Consider the following 25,384-nt stretch of genomic DNA (forward strand, 5'->3'; position numbering starts at 1 on the left):
CAATTTTAGGTAGTCAATAGTATAGGTGAATATTAGTGTCTCAAATTCCATACAGCTTTAGTCTCCAAATATATATTAAAAACTGATGACAGTACATGTGCCTGGGGAAAGCAATGGTCTTTGAAAATATCTTGAATACAGCCCTGGTTAAGGGGTAGCCGTTTTATTAGGGGTATTGTTCCCTTTAAGCACAACTTTACAGTCACAGAACTTAGTCTTTTGTCCTCTTCTTTCTGTTTACCACCAGTTCCTCTCTGTCTTAGTGTGAATGCAAATATTTCCTGTAGTTGAGTAAACAAAAAACAAATGGAACCCTCACAGCTGACTCCAGCCAAGTTCTTCTCAGGATCTGAACAATCTAGGTACCTCTTGTTTTTACAGTAGATTTTTATTTGGGGGGGAAACATGACTTTTTTTAAACATTCAACTTCACTGTTGTACCAGACTTAATCCTTTTAAAAGTTTATGAAATTACTCTGTTCACTTTTTTCACATCAACCTGAAATTTAACTACAATTTCTGATACCAAGCCAGTGTGGACTCCATCTCCAAAACACTGGTAGATGTATCCTTGGCTTAACCTCTTTTATTACAGCTAGCAACCCAAACTTCTGCCAACTGCTGACATTGATGGTGTTGGAAAAATAATAAAAGCAATATAGTGATCCTTAAGAACACACACATGCCTAAGTTCTTTAAAACTTGGAAGACCATACGGGTTTATTTGCTCTGTGGAAGTAATAAGTAAAATACCTTCTCATTCGAGGGGTTTTTTTATTTATTTATTTATTTATACACACAGATCTTTGTTTTGTGCACCGTAGAGAGATGGGCAAGGTATCCTTATGTTCTTCTGGACTGGAAAAAGGAGGATCCACAGATTGGATGGGGAGGATCCACAGGCTGGGATTTGCAGACTAAGACTGGTTCCTTATTGTCCATCTCTATCCTTTGCATCACTATCAGATGATGAAAAGATTTCTAGATATATCTCTTCTCTTCCCCTCTTTCGTGATTACCAAAACCAGCTAGTACTTCTCCATTGTCAGCCAGCAATCTTTTTTATGATACACAGAGGTCTTAAAAAAATACAAAGGCTTCCTTGTTTCCTCCTAGGTCTTCTAGTTGCAAATAAATCAGCTGAGGTTGCCCTGTCCTCCTCTTCATTCATCTCTACTTCTTCCTCTGCTTTGTCAGGCCTCTTTAACATGCAGCATCCCCTATCTAAGTTAAATGATTTCGCAGTAAAAGGATTAGGATTATTAAGGAAAAAACGCTGACGGTATAACAGACTGTTTTTTCATCTTGTTCCACAAACTTTTTTATTGTGGGGAGACGTAATTTTCTAAGCTTTACAGTGTGCTTTATGGTGACCATTGGGTGGGCCTCTACTCCCATGTAATGGCATAATATAATGGAAAACACAGAAGGACAACAAAATAGGAATAGAACAGGCAATGATGGGAATACTGTCTGAAATGCAGACACCTTACAGTCATTCATCTGGCCAGACCTGGCACATCTCTACGAATTGTGTGCCATGAATTTTGTAGAAAGGAAGACAACTTGTTTCCTTAGTAAGAACAATTTTGGCATTAATACAGTAGAAAACCTGAATGTTTTTTCAGTCTTTCCAGCTAGTGCTGTTATCTAAGCGTTGATGCAGACTGAATAAGAAAAATCAACCTCTGCAGAAAGAGAAAAAAAAGAAAAGTATTGGTTTATTGTGATTCCCCTTGCTTGTGTAAGAGCGGGGCAGATGGACAGGAATCATCTGTCCAGCTCTGTGCTGCACATGTGCTGGGCTGGAATCCGGCCTCCGTGGACCAAACACAGGGACAGTGTGGATGGACAGGAATCCTGTGTCTGCAGACCACACGCACAGACGGTGTGGACAGACAGGAATGTGATGTCTGTATGCTTGTATGAGCCTTAGGAGGCAGGGCTCTTCTGCGTCGGTGTCAACCCCAATAACCGGCTTTACAGAGAAAATTCTTAGCTTTAATTTCGATTGGGGTAGCAAAGCTCTGTTGGTTGTCAGAGGAAATGCCCTTTTAACTCTTCCCTCCAGCAGTTACCATGGAGGATTTTGCGTAGATTCAAAGATGAAAGCGAGGCAGAAAAAGAAAATATTGGTTTTCTTTTTCTTCTATACACAACAGCTTTTAAAACTAATTTCAGAACAAGCATAAATAGTCTTGAGGTTTCGGTGTGGTTTTTTTTAAGAAGTTGCTATCAACACTGTTTATATCATGTAGACACAGACACATTCATGTATACACCCAGAGCTGGGTTCTGGGCAGTTACAGACAGTCTGTGTTGAGATGATACTGAGCAGCTCACATCACTTTAACATCTAGGAATTTGTATCTGTACATAACTATTTTTTTTGCCAAGAACAGCATGTATAGATGGGGGTTGCTATTCACAATTCTTTGAGGCTGCAAACAAATGCAGTCGAAGCGGTGAGTCATATAAAAATAAAAATATATAAGCCTCGAAGAGGTAAAAACACTGATATTAGATTATCTTTTGAGGTCCCTTCCACTCCCTAATATTCTGTGATTCTGTGTTATATACCTTACAAAAATAAAAATACCTTGATAAAGGAATACTTCTACTATAGTTATTGTAAAGACACCATCATAGTAGACAAAGATTTGAAAACTTCCAAACAATATCAGCTAGGAAAGGAGTATGTAGATATAAGTGAGCAGATGGCCTACTATGGTTTTTTCAAAGCAGGGGATCATGATGAGGTTTTAAGTTTTTACAGTAGGATGCATATTGTGTATAAACTGTTAGATGAGAATTTGCCGATCAGTTTTTATAGATATTGCTGGACTGAGAAGTTTTCTGATTTCAGAGTAGGAGAAAAACTGTGAGACAAAAGCAGAGTGACTAAGGCAGTTGCATTATACAAGCAGCTTTGTTAAACTGAGGAAAAGTGGGTTTACTTGGAGAAGGAGAACCAAACAGAAAGAATAACAAAGGAAAGAGAGATAAAGTGAAGTAGATGAGAGAAAGATGAGCATGGTGTGGAGTGAAACTGAAGTGAAAAGGGAACTATGTCAGTCGACTATGTCAAACAAAGCGTTTTCTGTTTTTGATAGAAATACTTGCCTGTTCTATGGGATACTGTGTAGGTAGTTTAGAAGGCTTGCTTTCAGATGTTTCTAAATTTTGTAAGATTAACCTTATTGCTGGTGCTTAACATTGGCTCTTAAATTGCACAAGTTTAAAGTAATCACAGGATTCTTAAACTGTTGGAATGCATTTCCAGCTTTAGCATAAGCTGAGACATCTTCTACATTTTGCTTCGTAAAACACATATATCACCAACCTATTGAAGTTTTTATGAGTGTTTATGCTCCAAAATACATTTCAGCTTGTTTTTATGATTGCATTTTTGTCTTTATTTTTCTCTTGATCAATGAAACATAAGATGAAATCTTTAGCTTAGACCCACAACCATACCACGAGAGGGGAAGAATGAGCAAGGGGAGAAGTACAGTCAGGATTTTTCAACAGTTTGAATAATGAGGACCATGAAAAAAAATGGTATTTCCTTTCACACTCTTATAGAGGTAGCATTTTACTTTTTTGTTCAAGCGAGTTGTCCTTGGTAGTATGTATCAAAGTAGGTTAAAGAGACTGAATAAACTGTATATATTAAACATTCGGCAGACACATGAACTAAACATGAGACGCTTGCTGCTGTTCACTGGAGAATTTGTAGCAATTCAGCCTCCCAGAATCTTCTAGAAAGGCATGGAGTGTGGTATCAGAAAACTGTAAAATGTTTAATGAGAGGATATGTTGAGACACTACATCCAAAGTCTTACAACTTGAACAAAACATGCTAGTTTGAACCGGCTTTTATCCTAAAGTCCTCCAAAGAAGAGTTTAAATGACAGATCTATCCATCTGCTTAGCTGAGCTGTAGTTCCTACTGAGTAACTTTTCAATTTATTGACCATTTTCAACCAAATTTGACAGAGGGAAAGAAGTCTCAAAGATCATGTAACTTATAGGAGCTTAATTAACATCCACAGCTGGGTAGAGGAGGAAAAAGCCCCAAGTAGTGCTCCCACACAGGGAAGTGAGGAAGAATTGAGCCGTGATATATTTTGTTTGGCTGTAGCACATGCATATGGCTGGCCATTCGGAACATACATACTTTCACACTGGTCCCAGCTGACTCTTGCCTGGAGACAGTATGGGGGAGGCAGACTGGAGAAAGAGATTATTATAGGGTTGAAGGCCATGCTTAGAAGATGTAGGATACAAACCCAAAGCACGCAGATTTCATTAGCCAGCATGAAATGGGTAATAAAGTGGACTCTTATGCTCTTCAAGGGTAGCCATGCTCTCTGCAAAAGAAATCAATTCTTAACCGATGAAAGAAGTAATGAAGACGGCACAATAGATGGAGAATGGTTGTAGCAGCATGATCTAGCAAAAACCAGTTACTGTTAAGCTAATTTAAATAAATGAGGCTTTTTGCTTTCAGGGCATGTGGCGGCAAAGGATACTGATCTTACATTCTCTGGCAGCAAATTCTGCAGTAGGGCCCTTCTCTGCTGTGGCGTGGAACCAACATCAGACTTGCCCTAGCAAATTGCACTACAGGGCAGGGTTGTAATCCAAAAAATATTTACCTGCTTACTTTCAACCTAAAGTATAGAAGTTTTACGTGCTCATGACTGGAAGGTGAATGTAACCATTTATTTGATTTCATCTTAAGAATTAGAACAGCAGCTCATTTTGCTTGCTGTTGCCATCTTCAGATCAATTTCAGTAGATAATTTCTTTGGTTTTGTGTAGCGTGAGGGATCCAGGATTCTTTGAGGATGTTGTCACAGGATACCATTTGTCCTTTTGATCCTGCCTGGAAGTTTTTTTGATGCATAAGCCACCCAGTTGGTATATATTAGGCTTAATTTACAATATGGTGGTAAAAGTTCACAGACTGCAGCCCTTGCTCAGACTTCTTTGAGATGGAGGAAAATACACCTTAGTGAGCTTTCCACTGAAGACCCTGGCATGCAGTGGAAAGATGCCAAAGAATTAACGTACTTGGTTTGCTCCTGACTAGTTAACCATGAGAGAAGGAGAGAATTTATTATATTTTTTTCTTAGTTTCCTTTTAAACCTGGGACTGGGCAGATTCCAGCTCTTGTGAACAAAACAAATAATTGAGGAAGGCAGTTCCATTAACAGTGATCAGTCAACCTTAAACACAGCCTGAGTTATCTCTAAAGAGAGTACAAGAGAGCTAAAGGAACACATATTGTAGTGTTCCTGTGGTATAACACAATAAGGAATCCCAAACACAAGGTCTGACTTGGATTGTCTTTTGTGTCACTGGTTTTCTTTATATAGGAATCAGAGCAATAGATTTCAATAAGCTTTGGCATCCGGTAAACCCTTAGTTACTTGTTAATCTCCTAAGGAATAAAGCTCCAAGAGGTGCATTCCTGTACAGGCAAAATTTCAGTTCCAAGTTTATTTTTTAAATCCATGTACTTATATCTACATGTGTCAAGCCTCTGAGAGAACTTCATATCTAAATTATCTGCCTCCTTTAATTTAGTTCTTAGGGTTTTGAGTATGAATTCTCCAGAATGAAGTTTCTCTGTAATTATCGCATGTGGGGAGACGAATAGAAAAATGCAATTGTTAAGCACAGAAATTAACCGGACCGATAAAGTCTTTCACTTTATAGTGTAACATGGTTGTAGCATTGCCAACAGTGGATGCAGAAGGCTCTATCTCAGGTAGAATCTGGGTTAAATCCTGCAGGCTTTGACAAACCCCAGCAGCTGCGCGCTGCACGTGCTCTTTGTTTGGCTCACAAAAACACAGGCTCAGGATGTACAGAACTGAGTTAACGGGAATGGTTTTCGTTTGTGTGCAGCTGAACATTGTGTTTGTTTGCTGCTAACAGAGGAGTCACAGTTGCTAATCTTAAACATAGCCGAAGGGAAAACCAAACCTAGCTTGATGGTGCATCTTTTGAATCTTACAAACAAGAATGACAACTCAGCATGTGCCATCTTTTCACAAATTTGAAAAATGTCCCCCAGATCATTAAATATCATGAATGGGAAGTGAACAGAGAGTAAAATATTTGACACTATCTTTCAGAGACTGCGTGCTCAAGGTAGGTAGACACTCAAGGTAGGTATGGATATACTCAGGGTAGCTATACAAGGCATCACATTCTAACAGTAGGCGAGGAGAGATTATTCTCTCCATGTTTCTGACACGGAGATATTTACAGGAAGTATGGCAGATATTTAGAGGGCATATGGCTCACCACATGTTCTCAGCAAACAGAAAAGGTCTATCTGGAAGTCTTTGCAAGAACATTGTTTTCAGAGATGCTGATTTAGGCACGCGCACAAAAAAATGCCTGACTTTCTTTGTTGTGTTTCTATGCCATTAGTGGTGAAAAGGTTTCTGAACTGTTGCATTTGCATGTGTGTGCTTCCAGTGAAACATTCAACTCAGATTGAAATGGGATGGCTCCCTTAACTCACTGACACACTGCACCACATACACATTTGTCACTAGTACAGTCATTGTATTAACATTTACTTAATGTGGGTCTTTTTAAACTCTACATTTGAGGATTAATAAAGCTTGTTTAGACTGGTTAGCAAAGCCAGAAATAACCCAACTCAAATATTTTACAAAAAATGAGAAAGTAGTCACTGATGTCATGGTTTTTGCTGTGTTGAATAAGTCTTTGAATAAGTTACTGCAGTGTGAGTAAGAAGGAGACTAGATCAATATAGAGAATGCACAGTTTATATAGCTAGTATCTGCTGCTTATTAGAGATCTTGCCTAGAGATACAGAAATGTGTGATTCCTGTGAATGAAATTTCGTTTCAAAACCTTGCAAGGATAATGGTTACAAGAACCTTAGCTATCATGCAGAAATGCTTAATAAAGGCATGTATTCTCATTGTAACATACAGCTTAGTGCAAGCTTTCAAATAAAAACATTCTCTAAAATATATTGTAAACAATGTCTGCAGTTAAATCGGTGGCTTTCAAATTTATGCATGGAATTCCACTATAAGGAGTTTGTCAGACCTGGGCAGGACTCCTCTAGCTTTTACCAGCTATTTTCCAGAATATGTCTCTGACTTTCTCTTTGTGGATCAGCATCAGTTCTGGTTTTTCTCGTGTAATAATTTAACGGTGATAAAATCTATTCATTTGGTCTTCAGGGTGGAGGTGCACAAACAAGCCACCAGTGTGGCCTGCAGCGAACATAAAATAACTTACTCTTAGGAACCTACCGGTAAGAATCTACTTTGAAGCAGTACATCCATGAAGGAAGAACTTAGTGATTCTTAAACAAAATTCACCATGGCTACAGTTTTGGCAGCTAAAATATTATAAATGTGCTGTTTGGAATGAATGTTTTCAGGTGTTGGCTGCATTAGAAATAGTCTACTCCATGGTAATGTCCTTGTTTACCCAAACATTTAGTGATTATAGAATACAGGCAGAAGTAAACTGTATGATAACCAGAAAAAAACATGGTGAAAATAGGGTGAGATCTCTGCAGAACCATGAAAAAAATAAAAGAGAGCACCTTTAAAAAAAGTGCTGATGCTGACCATTCGCATTTATGGTTAAAACAAGGTTATCTCATATTTTCTCCTGGTGCTTTTTTATTTTAATATAACTGCCTGCTGTAGCAAGGGATAGGACAGAGGCCAGGGTTAAATAATGATGAGAAGCAAGATGGGCATTAAGAGTAAGTGTATCAGAGAGGCAAAAGGACAACTGTGGAAGTTCTGGGTGAAAAAGGGGAGGGTGGGCAAGATCTGATAGTACTAGAGAATAGTACTAGAGAATAGTCTAATATATAACCAGAAGAAGTTGGGGTTTTTTTTTAGATACAATACCCCTGCAAATGTTATACTTTTGACCTGTGTTTCAGGCTCTGGTCTGCAGACCTCTTGTGGCAAGTTCTCCACAGTCCTTCCTGCCTTTCAGCCTTTGAGAGTGTGCGATGGCTCTTTAGTAACTCTGAGGATTGGCACTAGGCTAAAGGGTTTGGGACTGTTCTTTTGCACAGTGATAATTGGGACACTACAGAGAGTTGTTAGGTGCTTTGACAAGGTGTGGAGTTTAGGGGGGAATGTGTTATGGGAGGGCAAGGAGTGAGGTTACAAAATCTGTGCTCTCAGCAGAAAAATAAACCTTCTGAAAAAAAAAAATCAAGAAGCATATTGAGTTGTGGAGTTTTGTCCTGGTTTTTATTTCATTCTAGCATTTTATCTGCACATGCGTGAAGAAGGAACCTGTGATGGCACACAGTATTTTTTAAGCAAAATTTGGATCTGACATCCGGTTCTTATCGTCACTAGTTCTGCTTACAAGCTCTGGAGGTTTTAGACAAAAGCACTCCTGACACAACCAATTTGACTGCGCTGCTCATTTATTTTCTCACAGGACGTGGTGGTTAAACCACTTTGTTGTTCATACTTTTTACAGTGATGTAGAAATGTTTACCCTAGGATCTGAGCCATAACCTCATAAGGTGGGAGAGGATTGTATAATAGCGACATGACAAAGCAGTTCAGGACTGCAGGATGTTTGAGTGGTTCCCCACAGTAAACGGTTTGTTTTTAAATCATTGCAACAGCCATATGCTCTCGGAATTTCCATCCTTTTGAAATTCTTTTCTGGAGAGGAGCAATAGGAGAGAAGCTGAAATGATGTATTTCCAGTTATTTTAAAAATTTCCAATTAGAAGTTCATCAGTTACAAATCCAGTCCTCAGTAGAAGCTTTTTGTTTCCATGTTTGACATAGAGAGAATTAGAAAAATCTATTCTGTTCTGGTTTGCATCACTGCTTGGAATTTTAATGTTGCAAAATAATTTTTGGTGGGATCCATCAAGAAATAAACTGCTTTTCCATCAGGAAATAAACTGCTTTTCTTCTCTCTCTTGATTTTTGCTTGAATCCAGTGATAATCATAGCTCGTCCTGAGCTGGAAGGGACCCACAAGGATCATTGAGTCCAATTCCTGTCCCTGCATAGGACAACCCCAAAATTCACACCATGCGTCTGAGGGTGTTGTCCAGACTCTTCTTGTGTAAATTAGATCTGGTAGTGAAATGACTACTGATTTTGGTGTTTTCTTGCCAAGACTTGTGTATCACAAACACACGGTCTTAGATTAAGAGCAGAAGCAGTGGAAGGTCAAAATGGATGAAAGGGAGAACAAAGAAAATGTCCTGCTAGGTGAACTGATCCTATATGATTGTTATCATCAGGATGCTGCAGAGATTGTTCGGGGTTAAAACGTTCAAAGGGTTATAATGGAGCTAAGCAGCTAAATCATATTTAGCAACTAGAAGGAATTTTGGAACCTAGCTCCCTCTTCTTTTGCAAACTCAAGGCTTGATAGCTATACAATTGTCTGAAGAAGAAAAGCCCAAATAATAAGAATTGCAACATATTTTAGATTGGAGTGGACCTCTGTGTCCAACCACCTGCTGAGAGCATCACTAACTAGAGCAGCTTGCTCAAGTCTTGTCCCATCACATTTTCACTGTCTGCAAGGATGGGGATGCCGTAGCCTCTTGGCAGCCTCTTCTGGTGGTTGATCAGCCTCCTTCTAAAAAGAATTTTCCTGATCTCCAACTGGAATTTTCTGTGTTCCAGTTTGCATCCATTGTGTCTTGTCCTGTCCCCTCCAGGAAGAGTGCGGCTTCATCTTCTGTTTCATCCTATCAAGTAATTAAGTAAGACTCCTGTTTTTCAGGCTAAACCAGCCCAATTCTCTCAACTGCTTCTTATACCTCCTGCTAAGTATTAATAGTAGGTTAGTCTGCTTGAAGCTAAGTGACAAAAGTACAGAACCTCTTCAATTCCACTTCCAAAGTTTCTGCGAGGAATACTGTGCTTTAAATGTTTAAATCTTCATATTCTTTTTCTGCATTATCGCTAACGTGCTTTTTTTTCCATGAAATATTGTAAAACGTGCTCCCTGTCTCTGGGAAGAGCTACATTTTCTCTCAGAAAAGTTCATGTGCTGTACTAACACTTTGCTAAACTTCTGCTTTTTAATAGATTTTTTTTTTCCACATACATGCTGAAAGCCATGTAAGAAGTTATTATTTATTATCAAAACCAAAAATTGCCAAGGAAATGTGAAATCATTTAAAATCAGTAGCTCCCATTGCAAAGAAGAAATTGTTAAAGAGCCAACCTTAAATATAATAACATAAAAAATATGGAGAAAGCGCCTTGACAATAAACTGGTTGCTTAAGAATTAATGTAGTGTGTTTCAAGTAGTGATTTATGAATGATGAGTCAGACTTGGAATGCAAAACTTGCTTAACAAAACAGAGCAAACAATATAAAGAGTTTGCATTATTAAATTGCTTATTGCTTAAGCTCAATTTACTATTAGCTTTTGTTAAATTCATCCAAAATAAAATCAAATCCAGATTCAAACCCTGGACCTTCTCTGTAATGATCTGAGGACAGTCAAGTAGAATCTGCATTCTCTAGCCTCGAGATGCTGATTAAAATTAGAGTTTTCAGAGAGAAAGCATGCAGTTATGAAGGGATTGAATCAACAGCTGGCATTTCTACAGTGAGCTTTGAGCTTTCGTTTAAGACACTTAATTTTAGTGCATCTCTGATGATTTAATGTCTAGCTGTACATAATTTACTGTGTATCGTATCTAACTTAGGACTTGCTAGCCTTTGTATTTTTTTGGAATACAAGGGCTCCACAAAGCTCAATATGAGACTTCGTCAACCTTTTATGCTGGGAGGAGAAATGCCGTTGCTCCGTTTTAGGTCTGCTCCAGGTGTGAGTGCCCAGTGAGTGACACCCAGATGACCTGAAGTGAAGCAGCTAATGCAGGGATGACTGCTCACTTTGCAAGACCCTAGAACCATAAAATGGTTTAGGTTGGAAGGGACTTTCCAAGGTCATCTACTGGAACTCCCCTGCCATGAGCAGGGACACCTTCAACTAGATCAGGTTGCTGAGAGCCCCATCCAGCCCAGCCTTGAATGTCTCCAGGGATGGGGCATCTACCACCTCTCTGGGCAACCTGGGCCAGTGTTTCACCACCAGCTAGACCCAGCTCTCTTTCATAGTCCCCTCTAGGCTACCCTTGGAGTTGCATTGCTGCTTGAATGGTCCTTGTAAGCCCTGCTGAGTGGGTGGGACATTTTGCCCAGGCAGATTTCTTTCCTTGCTTGGTAAGGGTGTTTGTAGGTGCTTGGAGACCTCATTTCAGGATAGTATATTAAAAGGACTTTATCTCACTAATGCTGTCCTTTGCAGACAGAGTCATGTAGTATATTTTAATGTTCCTTACAATTGCTTGCCTCAAATGGTGATGGTAAGGCAAGGTATTCCATTTATTCTTACAAAATTTATTTTATATTTTGTGTTGTAAAAAGTTATATATCCTCTGGATCTTGAAATTTCTTAAGAAGTTGGAGAAGATCTAAGAACAAGCTAAGAAACTTGTTCTGTATTTTGTTAATTCTTTCATAGAATCACAGAATGTCCTGAGTTGGAAGGGACCCACAAGAATCATCAAGTCCAACTCCTCTCCCTGCACAGGACAGCCCCAAAATTCACACCATGTGTCTGAGGACGTTGTCCAATCACTTATTGAACACTGTCAGGCTTGGGGCCATGACGCCTCCCTGGGGAGCCTGTTCCAGTGCTCCAGCACCCTCTGGGTGAAGCACCTCTCCAGTAGCTGAATATCACTTTTGTCCTGTGGCACCCAGACCTGCACCCCGTGCTCCAGGTGAGGCCGCACCAGTGCAGAGCAGAGCGGGACAATCACCTCCCTGCCCGGCTGGCAATGCTGTGCTGGATGCAGCCAGGACATGGTTGCCCTCTTGGCTGCCGGGACACTATTGGCTCATGTTCAACTTGCCGTCGTCCAGAACCCCCAGATCCCTCTCAGCGAAGCTGCTTTCCAGCATCTTGTTTCCCAGTCTGTATGTACAGCCAGGGCTGCCGTGTCCAACTTTGCTCAACTGTATGCAATTTGTAATTTTATACATCTTTATTATGTCACCTTTTCTTCCCAAAAACTTATTTATTAACTTTTTCATTTTCTTACAGGAAGGCTTTTCTATAATTTACATTTTTCCAACCAGTCTCCTGAATTTCCTACTTCTCAATTGAAAACTGATTTGCATATTGAAACTGGGTGGACTTAAGTAATAAGCTATGTTCAACATTCATATTTTCAGCTTGTTTTCTCTTTTTAAAAATTGATTTCTTTGTTTGGTTGGTTTGGTTGTTTGTTTGTTTTTAACTGACTTAAGCACATCTAACTGATGTTTTCTTTTAATTGTTCTCCAAATTGGTGTTTCAACCTTAATGCCAAGGTTCTATAAGAAGAAATTAGTTTCTCTGTACACATGTGTACACCACAAGGTTGAGTTAGGCACAAGTCAGACGACACACGTAACTGCAAAACTAATTTAGCTTCCAAGTGAAGTAGTTGGAATATGTCTCCCAGTTTTTACCAGTTTTCTGCAGTAATACCTACTATTGTTTTATGCACGTCTTAATTTTTCTGTGTATGAATTTTGGATATACAGGATAGTGTAAGCACCCTATTCCCTTTAGTCCCTATAATCATTAGAAAGTAGACTGAGAATGTTGTTTGGGTTTTTTTTTAATAGACTCAGAACCGTATGAAGCTGATGGCTGACAACTATGAGGATGACCACCTCAAATCCTCTTCCCATTCCAACCAAACCAACCACAAGCCCTCCCCTGACCAGGTAATGTGTCTCTCTGTTTTGCTTTTGAAGTAATTTTTACTGTGGGGGCTGATTATTTTAAGTAGTATGTAATTTTCCCTGACATGCTTGCAGTACCTTGGAACAAAAATAGCATTCCAGAGTGCAGTTATAAACCAGAAATGGATGTTGCTGTTGTGTCGGCTTCCTTGAAAACTCCTGAAATGCGAACAAACAGTTCCCAGTACCAAGCTGTTATTAAGTGGGTGGAGAAGAGGAGCCAGACAACGAAAGAGAAAAAAGAAATGTTTCTTAAAGTGCAGGACTGGAGTCCTGTCTGGCATATGCAGACTCCAGTAACTCGGGCTTACTGCTTGAGTGTGTGGAGCGTCCAGGGCTGTTTCTTGTCTTCAGTAGCAGGAAATCATGCGCCAGGATCAGCTTTCTGATCTATGGATTGCATATGAGCAGTTCCCTTTGTTTCCCATGAGGAAACCCCGGCTTCTGTGCCAAATGAGCACAGACTGCTCCCTCACAAACTCAATGGGCCGTGAACTGAAGGAAAATCAATTTACCATCTCCAAGGCAGTGAGGAGCCTCCTGTGTCATTTACAAAGCACAGCCGTGTGCTTGATAACTATCAGAGAGATTACCTATCCCATGGGTAGCACAGAAAACGCCAACATAATTGCATATCCCATGTTGTAATCTCATCCATTCCAGTTTAATTAAAATATTAGCGATCATTAATCACAGCCTTGACAAAGTGAAGGAATGTTTGGCACTCCTCTTTGCCCTCTGGCTCATCTAGAAATTGTTGAGATTTAAAGGAAGGCATCTTGATCTAGACCTTTAAGTGCCAACCTAGTGCCATGCAGAAATTATGAATAAGGCACAGGAGGAAAAGGGCAAAAAAACAACTACATATTCACCTTGCAAAAATACATCTTTAAAAATCTCTTTCCATGTCTATAACAGAAAGCAGTGAGGCATATATGCAAAGCAGAGTATTTCCTATTATCAGAGCAACTTCCTATTGCTTCTTGTTGTAATAACGTCTTCCAGATGATAAATAAAGAACTGTAGATTGACTGGCTTGAATTTTCTGCAATGTTTTTGGAAAATGTTGGTCTTACCTTCTTTCAGAGAGTGTAAACACTGCAAATTAAATGTCTTGCCTAACCTTAATTTTGAGGAAGTCTTAGAATATCTGTTGTTTCTGCATGGTGAGTCTATAATGAAATGAAACCATTTCCAGAGTGTAACTGTAGTACATGCTTGCAAATGAATGCAGCATAGCATTCATGGATGAAATGAAGCAATAAGATGTAAAGAAAAGATAGCATTTAAACATTTAAGGAAATTCTTGCGAAGACCTCGCAGGGGAGAGCCATTGGGGACTGAGGGGTGTCTGATTGCACTTTCCATTGACATAGGAGTGTTTTAAAAACCGACAAAACCTACAAGAAAGCAAAGCAAGCTGTACATCAAAGTGGCTGAGAGTATTGCATAAGGAATTAAACACTTTGTACTACTATTTGTACTTGCATACCTGCTTTAAATACTAACCAACTCTTTATTTCATTCCCATGCTGCTCGGGGGCTTTTCTCCCATTGCCACCTCTGCGCTGCTAGGATGAGGAGGAGGGTATTTGGGCATAACCAGTCAGATGCTCTTAGTTCAGCCATTTTGTTCAGAACGGTGAGAATCAACTTTTCTTGCCAATAGAAAAGTTTCCAACAGTCACTCTCACGTCTCGCTCCCTTGTGCTTTGTGAAACCCGGTTGTGCTCCTTCCCCCTTGCTTGCATAGTCTCTGCATGAGGGTGTTTCTCATGTGTTTTGTGTGTAGTTTGTGATTTTCTTCTCCTAATCATCATGTCATTGTTTCACGATGTTGTGGGGAGAACTTTCCAGGGCATGTAATTGAGTTTCTCTGCAAAGCAAACTCTTAATGTGTATGAGAGAGCAGGAAATGTCTCTCGTATCATTTATCATTGACTTCATGGAGGAAATGTTTTCAGTCAGATTCTTTTTCAAAGTAGTTTGCACTGTAGCCAACTCTATGTATGCTTTTTCGATTCTGGTTAGCAAAGAATTCGCTCAGAGATAATGTTCCTCCTGAAGATAAAGTTCCTCCTGAAGGCTTTAAGCATGTTGAGATCTGCTGCTGAGATTGCTGCCATGGATGCTGACCTAACTAGTCACAGATATTTATCAGCTCAGAACAGATGATTCTTGATATGGACTAGGAATATAAATTTTCTGGCAATTTGAAGACAAAGAGAAATGTCCCCTTGAACATTCACCTCTCCCATCTCCCTTGTTCTCTCGAAACAATGGGGGAGAAATTGGTAGCTATTTGTCACTTAAAGAACATTTTGTTTCTCTATGTCTGAATCCACAATTTTCTATTTTCTGCCATCAAATTGTCTCCACGACAACCCCCATTTCCAGAAGAGAAGGCAATACACAGGACAGAGCCCTTCTCCTCATGCCTGTTCTCTAGCAAAGAAGAAAACATCCTTTACTGACCAGGAGCCTTGATATAGAGCTGCGAAAGTCAAATATCAATTATTAGGCTGCATACAGTACATAGGATTCATTTATGCCTTCTAGTATCAGTTTCAAAGCAGAATAATTTTCTTTGAAGTACTTAAACTATTTTAAAGGATTGAGATGCAATGACAATATTTTAAAAACTTATATTAAACTTTTTCTTTCTTCACTTACTCTTTTCAGAAAAAATATTTCATGTGAGTTTCTGCACAGATTTTCTCAGAATTTCAGTTTTCCATATCAGTTCTTTGAAAGAAAACTCTTCTGAAAATTTCCATGGAAATTTTAGACCCTTGCATTTCTGAAAATTATTATTTTATATCAGATTTGTAAAGCATTCATGAAAGAATAAGCTACTCTCTCATCTCTTTGCATGTGCTCAATTAACTGCAGACTTACATGTCTGTCTGACTGAATAGATCAGATCGCTCTTTTCAAGTCAACCATCTGAAAAATTTAATCCAACTGTGGCAGTGTCAAACTTGAATTTCATGCCTTGGGGTTTGAACTGAGAAAATCTCTTTAGTGGAAAAAATGCTAAAGTGCTTTATTCATTTACACTCACTGTTGATTTCACATTCTTTTTGAATCACTGCTCTTGCAATGGTTGTGTGTTAGTATATGGTGTTAAAAATTTTAGAGATAATGCTTGTAAAGATCTGCTGAAGCACAGCAATTAAACAGGAAAGACCAGGTAAGTAAATGATGAAAAAGAAGAAGATGCTCACTATGAAGGTAGGAATAATTCTGATTTTCGTTTGGGACCAAACATGGAGGCTGCTTAGAAAACACTTACAGAAGGATATTTCTCTTTCCCTTTCCCAACTGTGCTAAGAGCATGATCTCTCTTAGTTTACTGAATTAACGGGTGGTTCACATTAAGTACAGCATATCTCTCCACTTTGTAATGGACACATTCACCTCGGCAAAGCATGTTACAGAACATCCTAGTCAAAGTAATGAGGCATCCAACATCCTTGCCTTACATGCATCTCATCTGAGAAACATGACAGCCTCAAGATTGTCTTGCATACATCAACAGGGAAAATAAAAAGGTGACTGATGCCTCCCAAGCCAGTTATTCCCAACAAATACATGTCTTTACCGTGATATTCTATATACATTCCAAAGAAAAAGTCCTTATCCTCTTTCTAAAGGTGAAGATGCTGTTAGTCACAGAGTCCCTTACCTGCATGGGTTAAATTCAGTGTATGCATTACAATGATTAAGTGGCTAAGAGCATAGGACTTGGCGATAACTTTGGTTTTGAAAGTTCCTTTAGGTCTGAGGTTGTAGTCACCTCTGGTCAATACTGACGATAAAATGGAGACCATCAAAATATGTACAACAGCAAACTACGTTATTTTATTTTTATGTTTTGGGATTTAAGGCTTTTCTCCTCCAGCATTCTGGAACTGACTGAATTTAATATTTAATTATACCAGTTCTGTACATAACAGCATTATCAGATATAGCTCCCCTGAAATGGAGCCTCGTTTCTAAACATATGCGCCCTTCCTGTAGTTTCAGAGAACAGTAGTTTACATTACAGCTTACAGTTCAATGTAAATACCGTCTTTCATCCTGAAATAGCCTTTCCTAGCCTTTTTCTCTAGGCTTGTTTCCTTGCTGTCTGAATCTCCTGTGATTCCCTTTATTCCCCAGATGGAGCTCTATCATCCTCTATATCCAAGTGTATCCCAATGTGCTTTCTCAGAGGATGCCCCTTTGTCTTTCTCAAATGCTAAAATGGTCTGACCAATGGCTTTATTAGTTATAATTCACTTTTATAAAAAATAGTATGAACTTACACTTTATGATATCTAATGCATATGAAAGGATATGTGTGCATGTGTCTGTATATTCTTGTAAATATATACCATGTATGTGCTCTATGGGGGAAGGAAGAAGCAAAGCTTCCATATGTAAACTTCCCAAGCTGGTCAGTTCACAATCTGCTTGTGTCACCTCTGCCCATCAGAAATGAGGAGGACTGCTCTTGTTGAATGGGTGTAGTGGGCACAGGAGCACAAAAAAACTGCTGGAAGAGTTAGAGACTATCAAATTAAAGGACACACAGAAAAGCGAGAATAGAATAAAAGTGCCAAGGGCAAGAATGGAGGAAGAGCCAAATTGAAACTCTGAGAACTCAGAGATTTATCCTTCTATATGATTTATGCATACTATATGTGTGGTTTTAAGTATGTGTGCTGTTGTAGAGCATTTTTCTTCCCATCTTCCCTGGCTCTGGCTTGCAGTAGGACTTGGAGCCTAGTAGGTGCTGTCACTATACAAGCTCTTTGAATGCGTTCTGTGGAAGCATTTTCTGTTAATGGTTGCCAGCAAATCCTGATGTCAAGGATATGCCTGCTAAGGAGCAAAACATTTGGTTTTGCTGTGCTTGAGTTCCAGGAACAAAACCTGAAAATTAATTTTATGCTTATTAGAGTAACAGTGGAACGGTCAGAGAGCTAGCATTGAACTGGAGTGAGTAAAAATGGGGATCTTTCAAGATGATAAAAGCATTGGCAAATTCCTGTTACCGTAAAAATATGGCAAGAGTAAAAGCCTCTTATTCACGACATTTTTCTTTAATACTTGAGCTTGACACATTTTAACGCAGAAGCAATAAGTATTGTGAGTTTAATGCTGAAGACACTAGCATAATTTAACACCTCTCTTAAGATTTCAGAGGTGATGTCTGTAATTGAAAGAGTGGATAAGTCATAACAGGAAAATATTTGAATCATTTTTAAGAACTGAAAAACAGTCAATTCAAGGAAATTTCATAGACTCTGTGTCAGGACCAGTATAAATAATGATTTGCAACATCACCAGATTACAAGTATGCATCGTGTACCAAAGGCAACACTTCTAATGTTGTAATTTGGCTTTGCCCATAGTTTTTCTACAGACAAGGGTCTTCTAAACCTCAGAACTGAAATAAAGGGGAAGTCATCAATGTGAAGACTGTTTAATGAATTCAGTTTGGATTTTTTAACTATAGTTTTTAATCAAGAGCTCATGATATTCTAAAGGACATCTTTAATGAATATATGGGCCCCTCAGTTCAGGAAGGATAGAGAACTGCTGGAGAGAGTCCAGTGCAGGGCAATGAAGATGATTAAGGGGGTGGAGCATCTCCCTTATGAGGAAAGGCTGAGGGAGCTGGGGCTCTTTAGCTTGGAGAAGAGGAGACTGAGGGGTGACCTCATTCATGTTTACAGATATATAAAGGATGAGTGTCAGGAGGATGGAGCCAGGCTCTTCTTGGTGACAACCAATGATAGGACAAGGGGTAATGGGTTCAAACTGGAACACAAGAGGTTCCACTTAAATTTGAGAAGAAACTTCTTCTCAGTGAGGGTAACAGAGCACTGGAACAGGCTGCCCAGGGGGGTTTTGGAGTCTCCATCTCTGGAGACATTCAAAACCCGCCTGGACACATTCCTGTGTAACCTCATCTAGGTGTTCCTGCTCCGGCATGGGGGATTGGATTAGATGATCTTTTGAGGTCACTTCCAATCCCTAACATTCTGTGATTCTGTGATATTGTTTGCAAAACCAGCAATTTTTTATTATTAAAGTGTAACGGAGCTTGAATGACATTTCTGTATTACATTTATTAGGACAAAGGTATTAAACAGAATTGCAGTAGAACAATAGTAACAGTTAAATCTCACAGAGAACTTGATACTAGTAGATGTATGCAAAAGCCAACTGAATGCTCAAGGTTATAAGCCATGTGTTTCTAACTTGTATCTGCAGAGCAATTTTGTCTCACCCCTAGGAAGGCCCAGAATGAGTGTTCACAATTTCCTTTTTGTTTTGGAAGGGGACATGCACCACGAATGGAGACCCTGTCAGCCAGCAGACTTAGCTGTTCAAACAGATGTAGAGGAAAGCTGCAGAAGTGGGCAAGACGCAACACTCTGAAAAAATGTGACTACTATGATGGTAGAGTAAGAGGGATAGAAATAATGACATTGAGGGCAGGACATCTCAGGACTTGGTTTAACCTTTGCCACAGCTGTCAAATCCATGAACTTTTCACTGAGATCACTACAGAACTTAAAATGTCTATACTTTGACAAGTTTGAGAATTTTTTTTTCTACATTATTTGGTGCTTGGATTAATACACTGATTTCTTTTAGCAAACTAAATATTCTATTCATGGCAAGTTCCATTTTCAAATGATTACCCAGGCATTCATTCACTGCATAAATATGATCCCTCTCTTCATGAGACACATTTTATGCTTGCAGCATGTAGAGAGCCGCTCATCCTCCTGCCACGCTTCTTTTAGGTTTCAGTATTGCCACTTATTACACTGTGACCTCGCAAGCCTTTTAAATAAATTTCATTTTAAAGTGGTCTTTTTTAATTGTTTGATCATACAGAATGGTCAAAACCACTGAGTTTTTGTGTCTGACTTGTGTTACAGTATCATTTACTGGGCACAGTACTGGACCATGATTCAGAAAATAAATTCTTTCCTGGCATCATCTCTGGCCACTCACTTGTTCTCTTTCTCCCTGTCTCAAATTCTGTAATTGTAAAATGAGCTGAAGTTTTTGTAAAGTGGAAACTTCTACTTGGGAAAAGAACTATATAAATGCTACATCATATTATTACACAATATTCTAAAGTAGTGTTGTTACAGTGATATGATGGTGATTCTAATACCACATTTTGAATTTGTTCCCACAATTATGTTAGATTTATATTCGACTCAATTTATTAATACTTCTTATTTTTCCTTCCAAGATCCTATTCCTTCCCAAAAAAAGGGAAAATAGCCCATATGTTAAACATTTCATGGAGTTGCCATTCCAGCATGCTGAGCAAAGGTCTGTAGACCACTGCCTTTTCTTAATTGTCATCTTTTGTCCTCTGAAGGGTCATTTCTTCCCCTCTCTAAAAATCTCCAAACTAGTTGTGTAGTGTATAATAATCTGTTATAATATGTCCATTACAGTTCTTCATTCAGAAAGAATGTGTCTTGCGCTTGCCTTAGAGACATATCCTGTGCAAAATTTGAAGGTAGCTACGTGAAAAAATCACACTTTACTGAAACTTTATCACTTGGCCTGACAGAGAGGTAAGATGCCAGATTTGTTTTGTCATACTGGTGACAGCCAGGGCTCCTCACTCCCACTTTCCAGATGGGCAACCCTTTAGTAAGAACCTTAACGTGATGCACTCAAATAAGGTGACGTAACTAATTAATTGTTACGAGGGCAGCACTTTGAATACAGTTTGCCCGGTTAATCACAGGACCTGCTTTCCATCCCTGCTTTTCTGGAGCCCTGCTTATGTGGGCGTCATCATTAATTATGAAACTGGAAGTTTCCTGTGTTGTCAAGTCAGGCAAGGAGACACAAATAGTTGAAGGACTGACAAATGCTGCTCTGAGGAAGTACAGTTCCAAATCCTGGTTTAGCTCTCATACAATTAGCTATTATTTTCAAGCTTCTTCAAGCTTTGCCTTTTTTTCAGAGACTGTCATTTGACTGCTATAACTCTGAAAAATGGAGAGCCTTTTGTAGTGACCTTCTCACTTTAGTGTAACTATCTTATTATGGTGGAGTGAACAACTTAAGTAATGCTTAATATTTTGTTTAATGACTAATCTTCTACCATTCCCATTTGGAAACCATGCCTTTCCACTTTCTCTCTTATTTTATACCCATACTGGCATGTAATCTCCTACCCAGTCAGTACTGCTAGGCTGGAATGGGCCAGCCTAGAGAAGAATGCTGTCCTTGAAATATGTCAACTTCTGCTTCTGGTCTTTTCCCTGTTCCTGGGAACAATTCTTTTGCTAGCTTGTTTGCGTGTTTTGGTTTTTTTTTTTAAGAAAAGACAAAACAAAAATGTTATTTTGCTATTTTAATAACTATTTTATACTTGAGTAATAGATTCTCTCACCAAGAATGCTGTATTTATGAGCACAAAAGAACTGATCTTGATACACTGTTCATCTTCTTTCTGATCCCAGAGTGATAAGACTAAGATTTCCAGATGGAATTTTGTAATCTGCAGCTCTGGGATGAATTAAGCACTCACAACAGAGGTGTAACTGGATTGTATCACTGTCTTCCTATTATTCTTACAGATCAAAGAAGAACACAAGTAGATACTTATATTCTAAAACATTCAAACCAGATGGCTGGTTTCTTTTTGTAGAAATTTGTGCTTTTCAGCAAAACAATTGCAAAAAGGCCATCATTCATTTCTATCAAATGAGATTATTCCAGGTCTGTGTCTTATTTTCTTTTCTGATTTGCAGCTGAATATGATCTTCTATGAGTGGCTTGGTCTTTGTAGCAAGTAGGAATTCTGTAGTCAAACATTTTTGTTTGTGGCGACTTCCAGGAGTGTTGTTGCTTATAGTACGTGTTATAGTCTGTAATATCTCCCAGTTACTCTGCCATATGGATTTCTTATAGCGCTCCTCCACACCCCAGAAGCTTCTGCAAACTATGCATACACTGCTGGTGACATAAAGGAGAGGGGAGCTGAGCCCTGGCGCTCATAGACAGGATGGAGACACAAGAGGAACAGCTGAAGCCAAGCTGGGGGTGTTGCTGCCAGCACCTTGTAGGAGTCAGTTAGGAGGAAAGAAACTGAAATAGGGGAATGATGAACAATATCAGAGAAAGAATCAAGCCCAAGCCTGCTTTCCAGCATATTAACTATGAAAATAAGCTCAAGAGAAATATGGCTAAAATAAAAACTGATAAGGGCTTGCAGCCAATCTAGACGCTATATTTTCCTGGCTGGTAAAGCTCATAATTACTGATGGAGGTGCCAGGATTTACAGTTCCAACTCATAGTAGGCTCACCACAGGCAATCCAACTATGGCTGATTGTTTAATGCAACATAAAGATAAGAATTACTATAGGTATATTTGTATAAATAGGTGTATTTATTAATGGAATTTTGCATTTGAATGTAGAGCAAACACCCCTAAAAAGAATTCCTGAAGATGCATAAGCCAGGCATTTGGTGGCTTCATGTGGCTTTACTTTGAAAGTGTCGTGCAGCAGGTAGAGAGCTGGAACAGCAGAATGAAGACCCAGTGTTAGAGGAGGATGAGACAAAGATTCATATCACCTGTGGACAGGGAGGTTATAGTTCACCTGAACAGGAAAAGCACTGATTGTGTTCTCTGGTAGACTACTTAAGGAATACCTTCTGTTTTCCATTAGCAGTGGAACAGACAGCAGGGAGACAGAAGAATGCAGCCACTGATACAAAAGCGTTCCCAGGGATGCACTCTCCCAGTGTATGTGCTACAGTGTTCTGCTTTCAAACAAAAGCATATTTGCCACTGTTTCCTTTTATCCTTTGTAACAGGAAGAAGCAATAGACAAAATACAGTACAGCGAGAAATGTGGGTGTTTTCTTGTTCACTGTTACATAGATAACAAGTGCTAGAAAGCTTGAGTGGATTAAAAATGCGGACAGGTTGTTGTTGCTTATTCTCAAGCTGCTGTGTTGTTGTAGAGGAGGAATCAGCATAAAACCTAATGGATTCTGTGAAATCAAAACTTGCCTAATTACACCTACAAAAGTTTGATCAGGAGGATGCTATGTAAATCCACAGTGTCACGTACAAGCTGCAAACAGTTGTTAAACTATTTTCACTTGCTGTGGGAATACTTTTTTTTCTTGATGATATTCTAGTTGTCAGTATCAAAAGTCCGACTACCTAGTTTCACAGCTTACTGTAATTTAATTTATTATTCAAAGTTTTAACCTGATAGCTAACACAATTTACAAGAACAAAATTGTCAAACGAGGGACATTTTAATATACTGAAATGGAAGATTTTATGTCCTCTGTAGATCTCACCCTACTTTGCCCATCCTGTTCTGCTCCAGAACTACGTTGCTAGGTTTCTGAATTCCCAAAAAAACTTCAGGACAAAAAGAAAACATATGGAAAAAAAGCAGCATTTCAATTTGTATGTCCTGATCTCATCTTGCAGTTAAACCGCAGATTTCTTTCCTTTGCCTTGACTAGGAAAGAGGCATATGGGCTGTTACAGACGAAGAGATGCAGGGTGTTCATAGTGCAATTGGTTATACTTAGGGGTTAGAGTTTGGGCAAATGCTTTTCCTTTTGAAAGTCCAGGATTGACATAAGAGGTAAAATTCAAACTATATGTAGACATCCCCTTCAGTTGTGCCAAGGTGCCTCATTCCTGAACGTTCATGTTGCCCTGTGGTCCAGTTATGACCTTCTCACATCCCACCAGTGGATTTCACTTCTGATCTACAGTAGTCCTGCTATTCCGTACATGGTTCCCCACAAGCTCTTGCTCCACAGCCCATGTAAGCAAAATTTGCCAGTGTCATGAAAAAGCACTTCTGGATCTGTTATGTTTAAAAATAATTTTTAACTACTCATTCATTTTCCATGCTTTAGGAATCCTACCAACCCACTGCAATTATTTGCTTCACCTACATTAAGGGGAAAAGATTTTATTTAGACAGAGGGAACTAATGACAAAACTACTTTCCCTGTTTTGTGTCTTCTCAGTGCTTTTTTCTGGTCTGGATTTTTCCCAAGGTGAAGAGAGTGAGCTCTGGAAATCATTAATCCATGGGATTTGCTCATGGTGTATAAAAATTTCAAAAATAATTTGCCATATAAAAATTATTTCCTAATTGATTCTGTCAGAAATGAACTGAGTAAGACAGCTCTGTCAAAATAGCCAGAATCTCTTTCAGCTCCTCACATGTGTTGGTTTGGTTTGGTTTGGTTTGGTTTATGAGGAGAAAATTATGAAGGTTAGATTTAAATCCATTTTTTTCTCTTTAAAACAAATCTTAAAGAAATGAAGCCTCTCCCTGAGCTTTTGTGTTGTGGTCCTCTGAAGAAACCAAGTATCTCTGTGCAGCAGTGAACTGAGCTGAACTGAACTGAGGTCAGGTTGCGTCTTTTTGAGAACTTTCTTCTGTTTCCATTTAAAATAATGAAGGGAAGACATCAGTGATAAATTATTCTGAATCTGGGAAAGCTTTGCACTTTCTGAGCCAAATTCATGCCTCATAAAACTCCATTGCATTCAATGGTTACAAGATGATTATAGTCGAACCCTTGCGTTTGTTGCCAAACAAACACAAATGGTCTGAGCAAGAAGGCGTAATTCAATTTGCCATGCAAACACTTCCAGCCTATATCATTTGGTATCTTAGTTTGTTTCCATATCTTCCAGTGTAAGATATTTTGCTATGTAGGCAAAATTTTCTTGTCTGTTAATATCTATAATAAAACCCAGATACAGGGAGACATTGCAGGACTCAATATGATCCATTCCATCTTGTGTTAGATTTGTCAGGTCCTCCTTGGAATAATTTCTTTTTAACATATATATTTACCCAGACTTTGGGCCCATCTTCTCTCGTGTAATGGTGGTTTGGGAAGTGGGTTTGGTTGGGTAGCATGGTTGCATCTGTATGTAACAAAGTTAGAAAATAATTTCCTACACTCACATGAAATATGTGATTGATAGGAGATAAAGGGCTACCTCAATTTAAGCGGTTTTCCAAGCATATTTGCTATGCCAAGTCTGAAGGTTTGAGTGGGTCTTTGGTGGTGTTTGGGGTTTTGGTTTTGTTTTTTCAAAATTCCTTATTTTTTTGTGCCTTTGCAGGATCTACGAAGAACAGTCAAGGTCCTTAGAGCAGGCTGTCAAGTTAGCCCGTTTCTCAAATAAGTTAATTCCTTGGAAACTTTCAGATTCATTCAGTCTGCACTTCTTTTTAACACTTTTGATTTTAAAAATAAGTAAATAAAAAAGAAATGTTGACCTCATGCTATTTATTTTGTCCCCAAGATTACTTGTCAAATCTATTTTATTTTATTCTTCTTGTAGCTGTTCTTCCAGGGATTTTTCCCAAATATTTAAAGTGCTATAGGTAAGTTGAGAAAAATCTACTGAATTATTTGATTGCAAAATGAAGACCACTTATCTGCATTAGTCTGCCTTTTCATGTTCTATAATGAGTATATACATGCAGCATATGAGCAAGCAAGG

General features: G+C 38.8%; 1 protein-coding gene across 24 annotated transcripts in view; it reads left to right on the top strand.

The window, feature by feature from the left end:
- The window catches only part of ERC1 (ELKS/RAB6-interacting/CAST family member 1), a 293,279-nt gene that overhangs the window by 244,860 nt on the left and 23,035 nt on the right, over positions 1-25,384 (top strand). For 20 of the 24 annotated variants that reach the window (XM_065035804.1, XM_065035905.1, XM_065035828.1 and 17 more), the window contains one exon: positions 12,713-12,814. In XM_065035804.1, the coding sequence (XP_064891876.1) occupies positions 12,713-12,814 (102 nt within the window). Of the gene's footprint in view, positions 1-12,712; positions 12,815-14,407; positions 14,475-25,384 lie in introns of all 24 variants that reach the window. The other 4 variants (XR_010467217.1, XM_065035948.1, XM_065035962.1 and 1 more) reach the window with 1 other exon arrangement.

This window comes from Columba livia, chromosome 1, assembly GCF_036013475.1.
Source record: "Columba livia isolate bColLiv1 breed racing homer chromosome 1, bColLiv1.pat.W.v2, whole genome shotgun sequence".
NCBI lineage: Eukaryota > Metazoa > Chordata > Aves > Columbiformes > Columbidae > Columba > Columba livia.